Source organism: Hippocampus bargibanti, linkage group LG14 (genome assembly GCF_051943395.1).
Source record: "Hippocampus bargibanti isolate YZ-2025 linkage group LG14, ASM5194339v1, whole genome shotgun sequence".
Classification (NCBI taxonomy): Eukaryota; Metazoa; Chordata; class Actinopteri; order Syngnathiformes; family Syngnathidae; genus Hippocampus; species Hippocampus bargibanti.
Genome location: NC_142747.1, coordinates 10,384,906 through 10,390,964, shown reverse-complemented (window position 1 = coordinate 10,390,964; position 6,059 = coordinate 10,384,906). Strand labels below are relative to the sequence as shown.

At 39.4% G+C, this 6,059-nt stretch overlaps 2 protein-coding genes across 4 annotated transcripts; both read left to right on the top strand.

The window, feature by feature from the left end:
* Positions 1-102: 102 nt before the first annotated feature.
* On the top strand, positions 103-2,526 carry rflnb (refilin B). Its single transcript, XM_089013762.1, has 3 exons — positions 103-498; positions 1,373-1,458; positions 1,778-2,526. Exons 1-3 carry the CDS (start codon positions 307-309, stop codon positions 2,124-2,126), a joined length of 627 nt encoding a protein of 208 aa, XP_088869888.1. The 5' UTR covers positions 103-306; the 3' UTR covers positions 2,127-2,526.
* A 694-nt stretch (positions 2,527-3,220) lies between these two features.
* Positions 3,221-5,993, top strand: dus4l (dihydrouridine synthase 4 like). 3 transcript variants are annotated; one of them, XM_089013646.1, is made up of 6 exons: positions 3,221-3,378; positions 3,747-3,868; positions 3,957-4,074; positions 4,486-4,608; positions 4,678-4,904; positions 4,982-5,993. In XM_089013646.1, the coding sequence occupies exons 2-6, from the start codon at positions 3,802-3,804 to the stop codon at positions 5,245-5,247; spliced, it is 801 nt and encodes a 266-aa protein (XP_088869772.1). In that variant the 5' UTR covers positions 3,221-3,378; positions 3,747-3,801; the 3' UTR covers positions 5,248-5,993. The 3 variants fall into 3 exon arrangements, with proteins under 3 accessions (XP_088869772.1, XP_088869771.1, XP_088869770.1); XM_089013645.1 differs by having other exon boundaries at positions 3,221-3,541; positions 4,678-4,895; XM_089013644.1 differs by having other exon boundaries at positions 3,221-3,541.
* The last annotated feature ends 66 nt before the right edge of the window (positions 5,994-6,059 follow it).

The window sequence follows — 6,059 nt, the reverse complement described above, 5'->3', positions numbered from 1 at the left end:
CAAAATTGAGGAATAAACTTGAAATGGGCGTTTCTTTCCTCTATCAACGCAAGCAGAATTTAAAGAGGGACAAGTTTGAGGCTCACCCACGGGGCTTTTCAAGTTTTGCTCAACTTCTACTATGTTAGTTCTGAAAATATAGTATAAAGTATATGAATGGAATACCTCTTTTTTTATTGTGCATTTATTTTAAATTGAAGGCTTGTCAGACTGGGATTGTCCCCCCTCCCTGACTGTGAGCATCCGTGAGTTTGCAAAAAGTGTTACCGGCTGCCGGAGTTTCGCAACTTCTCTCTTGAAAAGGAAATGGTCAGACGCTTGAACTTTCCAAATGTTTGCGAAGAGGATCCACTGGGCATGAGCTCCCGGGCGGATAGAGGACTGGACAGCCCGGACTCCGGTTTACCACCCAGCCCAAGTCCCAGCGCTTGGCTGCTCCCTCAGGACAAAGCCCGAGGCGTCAGCCCGGTACCGGAGGGCGAACGAAACGAATCTCGAGTGGGTAATGGATTGGATGTTTATCATTCGGTCAATGTCACCGTGACGGTTCGGCACTGATGAGTCTGATGTTAATTTGACGGGAATGGATGGGTGTAAACAATCGTTTATTTGCTTTGTCACCTGCAGCAATGTTCTACCTGTTGACAAGAGTAGATAGTTCCAACTCGAAATACACACGAATACTGACCATATCCCTGTTTATTGTAAATTACTCTGAAAATATATTCTGTATCTTTAAAATAAGAATTTTTAGTCATATAAAACAACGTAAACACAAAAATAATCGCAAGTGAGTCAGCGAATAGATTTGTAAATCATATTTCCTCAGAGTGCAGAAAGTGATTGGCTTTTATTTGAACAAATGGATAATGTTAGCCTAATAGTATAAGAGACATTTTTTCCCAAAAAACAAATTGCAACTAACATTGCAACTAACATTGTCGTGAACCTGGATATATATATATATATATATATATATATATATATATATATATATATATATATATATATATATATATATATATATATATATATATATATATAATGTGAAATAACCAGAGTATGTTAAATAACCACTGAATCTTTAAGAACCAACGTGAATCTTTGGTACAATTCCTTTGTTTTAAATATATTCTTCTAAGGTGACTGTCAGAAATGTTTGTTTTTGTCTACAAAACTCGAGCTAGGCATGAAAAATTAATGGTGTGATGCTGTACAAGACAGATTTGTTTTTCACTGTTGCAACATCTTGTCCGTGTTCAGATCCACATAAAAAAAAATTATTCAATTAACCCAATTGCGCATTTTAGAATAAATTAGACCACACAAACTATTGTCCGAATATGCTCAATCCGTTTCAATTATTTTGCAGGCTTCAGTTTTGCCATCTGGTTCCTTTCACCCTTTGTCCTATGGGGAGGGAATTGTTATTGACACGTTACCTCCGAAAGAAGTAAGGTGAGTTGTGCCAAAGTGCCTCAAACAATCCAGCCGTTTCTTTGTGTTCTGAGGCTCAGTGTTTAACTCTCGACTACAGCTTGGTTCTACTGCATGCTCATCCAGATATGCCATCTCACTCCAGCAGTCCAAAAATATGCATGTTAGATTCATTGAAGACTAAACTATATATGAATTTGAAAGTAAATGCGTGTTTGTCATTATGTGCCCTCAAATGGGTTGAACAGCAATCCGGGATGTACACCTCCTCTTCGTGAAAGTCCGCTGTTTGCAGCTTAGGCACATTCTACAGTCAGGAATAATCTTTCGTCATCCACAGATACACCTCCTCAGTGCACTATGACTCTGGCCGCCACTTCATTCAAAATGTGGCCCTGCAACCGTGGGGTCAAGGACTTGAGTACTGCACGCAGACCATCACGGCCGTGTCCCACAGCACCTGGCGTCATTATAAGACACAGCTGGATTTCCAGCCCCGCCATCGGCCGCAAAGTTTTACAAGCACCACCATCATCTACCCAAAGAAAATGAGTGCCATGTACACCACAAAGCTGAGCTACGACCACCATCGACGAGGCAATCGTTTCCTCTCCAGCATCGAATTGGAAGCAGCGGGAACCGACTTCAGGAACACAGAACATGTTATTTTGGTCACTCCCTTACTATAACGTACACCTGGGCTGGCTGTCGCTGACCCAGCTCCGTTATCTCTCCATTTTGAGTCATTACTTACCTACATTCTATTTTTTATGAAACATCCCACGCTGTGTTACATACCGAATAATGTAAAAACATAAGCTAAAATAGAGGGAACACCTATTCATTCAATGTCTTGATAATGCTCTCAGTGGATGAGTCATCCATTAGAAATGACCTTTTTACTCGTTTTTCCCTATACAGTATCTGCCTCAGTCTTTGTTTTTGTGGCCCTTGCCCAGTAGCGGCTAATTAATTGCCCTCCATTTCAGGCTCCCATCAAATTGTCACTGCTGATTTTAACATTTGAATGACATTTTTTATTTATTAATTTGAGATTTTATAGTCTAATAAATACTTTGTGTCACATGTACGATATATGTGGTGTTTTGTCTTCAGTTTCTAAACTGCTCATTTTGGTGCCAGTTTGAAATAATATAATCCAAATTCAATGGTATAATTTGGGTGGAGGACAATCATACGAGATTAGGTGAATGGACAGCTGATTACTTGAAGGAAACAAACACAATGGAAATACTATTTACTACGGTACACAGGAACTGCATCAATAATAGTAATAACGTAAATGGATAATTTTGATCTCCTACAATGAACCAAGATATATCATACAAATATTTTTTGGGGGGACAGAGTCGACTGCACTTTTTTCTGTCGTGGTTGAGCGCCTCGTAGTGACCAAAGAGTGCAGTTACTTCGACTTGGAGGAAAGCCACCGTCCATTGAAAGGGAACATCTATATAAACTCATTCATTGAAATGTTAAACGTGTAACAATTTTCAAACTACGGGTTTAACATTTTTATTTGTATATATTTTGGTCATTTGTTTACTTGACACAAGAGCAAGAGTACTAAAGTGTTTCGGTGGGTAATTTATCATTTATATTGAACGCAATATAAATGTGCATTTTCCACACTGATACTCATTACAATTGTAGTCAATTTTTAGTTCTTGTGACGTTTTCCCTACAGTCTTTAACTGGCATGCAGTTATTTTAATTTATTAATTACAAACATACTGCACATTGAGTCATTTTGTCCAAATACCACGCCCACAAGATTCGGCATGGAAGATGAAACAATAGCGTCTTGTTTCACGTGTTCCAAGCTAAAACTGCTCCCGCTTGTAGATGTACCAACGCAACGGCATGTTTTCAAAAATGTGCTAGTATTTGATTTGCGGCAGTTAAAGGCAAAGTGCTTCGGTAAGGGAGAGTCGACGAGTGGACACTAAACAATGTTAGCTGGTTATGCTAAGTGCTAACGCTACGCTTTTGGAAGAATGAAGACAACAAACCACAACGTCTTAGGCATGTTTGAGGAAGGAAAGGTGGTAAAGATCTGTGCACCGATGGTTCGTTATTCAAAGTGAGTTGTCATTTATTTTGCCTCTGTGCGTTTACTTATTGATGCACTGAAGTTGAACATCGCCGCCTTCCTTCTTCAACCATTATAAAAGTGTTTAGTGCGTTTGTGAGTGTCAGTAGATTTTTACTTCTTACCTTGAAACCCACATGTTATTTTGTCGGGCTCCTCTGTTAATTATTAGTCATCTGCTGTAATTTCTCCACAGACTGGCTTTCAGGTCATTGGTAAGGAAGTACAACTGTGACATCTGCTTCACTCCAATGATAGTTGCATCTGACTTTGTGCGATCCATCAAAGCAAGGGACAGTGAATTTACGACTAATGAATGTGAGTAGGAGTAATTCAGGCAATGTTGAGTGCTGCTAATGGTTTAGAGATGTGTGATGTTAAATGTTTTGCTGTTATTTGTATATAGGTGACAGACCTCTTATTGTGCAGTTTGCCGCCCACGACGCCCAGACTCTGGTGGATGCTACGTGTGCAGTTGCACCTTTCTCAGATGGAGTTGATCTCAACTGTGGTTGCCCCCAGAGGTCCATGTCTACTATCTCTTTGCATTACATTCTTAGATTGGATATAAACAGTAGACACTGCAACAGAATAGAGGTGTCATAAATATTTAACTACCAATTGATAATAAAATTAATCAACAACTATTTTAATAATCAAATAATCATTTTGAGCGCGGGCATCAAAGTCCAGTCCTTGAGGCCTCGAGTCCTGAATGTTTTCCATCTGTCTACACCTGATCCAAACGATCAGCTAGCTCGTCAGAAAGTGCCATCAGAGCCACATATCGCTGCTGCGACGGATGTTACAATTATTCCACTTCAACGATGCAGTGTAAATCCATTTTTAGAATACTTTTTCATTCATTTCGTCTTAGTATTTATCCCAGTGGCCGTGTCACTCTTTTTGAATTGTATAAAATATCTTGTCTCCAGATGGGCCATGTCTGCAGGATATGGTGCGTGCCTTATAAACAAGCCTGAACTGGTTAAAGACATGGTCAGACACGTCAGGAACCGAGTGGACAATCCAAACTATACAACATCCATTAAAATAAGGTAAACGAGAAAGATATTCACACCTCATTTTAAGAAAAGGAAAATATTTTAATACAATTTAATCTGTAGAATTCACAATGACCTGAGGAAGACGGTTGATCTGTGCCAGAAGGCTGAGTCAGCAGGTGTGGCGTGGATAACCGTGCACGGTCGTACGTCGGAGGAGCGCCACCAGCCAGTCCACTATGACGCCATCAAGACAATCAAAGGCAGCGTGTCCATTCCGGTTATTGCTAATGGCGACATCAAATACCCATGCGATGTGGAGTCTATTCACCAGCTCACAGGTGCAGACGGTGAGCTTTTTTTTAATTAAAATTGTTTTTGTGAATATATCATTTTGAAATTAATTTCCTGGTGATTTATTTTGTAGGTGTGATGGCAGCACGAGGATTGCTTGCAAACCCGGCTTTGTTTGCAGGACATGACGATACACCTTTGGAGTGTATATGGGACTGGGTGGATATCTCTGTTCAGCAAGGCACTCCATTTACGTGCTTCCACAATCATCTCATCTACATGCTGGAAAGGGTTAGCTCCCAGCCTGAAAAAAAAGTATTCAATTCTTTATGTAGTACATCAGCTGTAATTGACTACCTGCAGAGTACATATGGTTCAATGTACGATTTGGTTACCTGAGTATACATGCATCTTTTATTGCATTTGTGTCACTTGGGTCACATATGAGCCGGAGGCCATCACTGCTGACTTTGGGGTAAAGGAGACCCTGAGGTGGTCGGCGGCCAATCGTCTCTCACATGTAGGCAAAGAAACATTCACACTCGCGTATCAAATAAAACTATGTTTGCATCACACCTTTCATACATAAATACTGCTTCAAGTAGGGCTGAAACAGGTCCTCGAGTAATTCGAGCATCTCAGACTAAAAAAAAATAAATATCCAGGAGTTTTTCTTCATAAAAAATGGACACGATAAAGTGGATATATTGTTGAGCCAATTATTTAATCAAAGAAAAATGTAAAAATATTAATTTGTTTGTATTTTATGTAAATCTGAATTTTCAAACAATATATGCCCATGATAGTTTTCGTTAAAAAGCAATCATTCATACATAACCCGTCAGTTAATTTTTGTAGGAGTATTTTAATTATTTTCAGTACTTCAACTCACAAGTTATTATTAAAAAAAAGAAACGTTACACATTTTGACCAACCAGTTTAAGGGGATAAAGCAAGCTTCGATAATGGAACTAGCAGGAACATATTACAATCGTAGTGTTATACGCAGGGTTTTGCACTGAGGATAAGCTGGAGAGCCAGTTATTTTGAACCCATGACCTCTTGACTGTGACGCACGCGTGTTAAAACCACTCATCTCGCTCATTTATGGTCAATTGTAACACTTAATAAAGATATACATTGACCCTTCTGCGTTGATGTCATGCCACTTGATTTGTTCTCTGTTTTGCCATCATATGATTTGAGCGGAC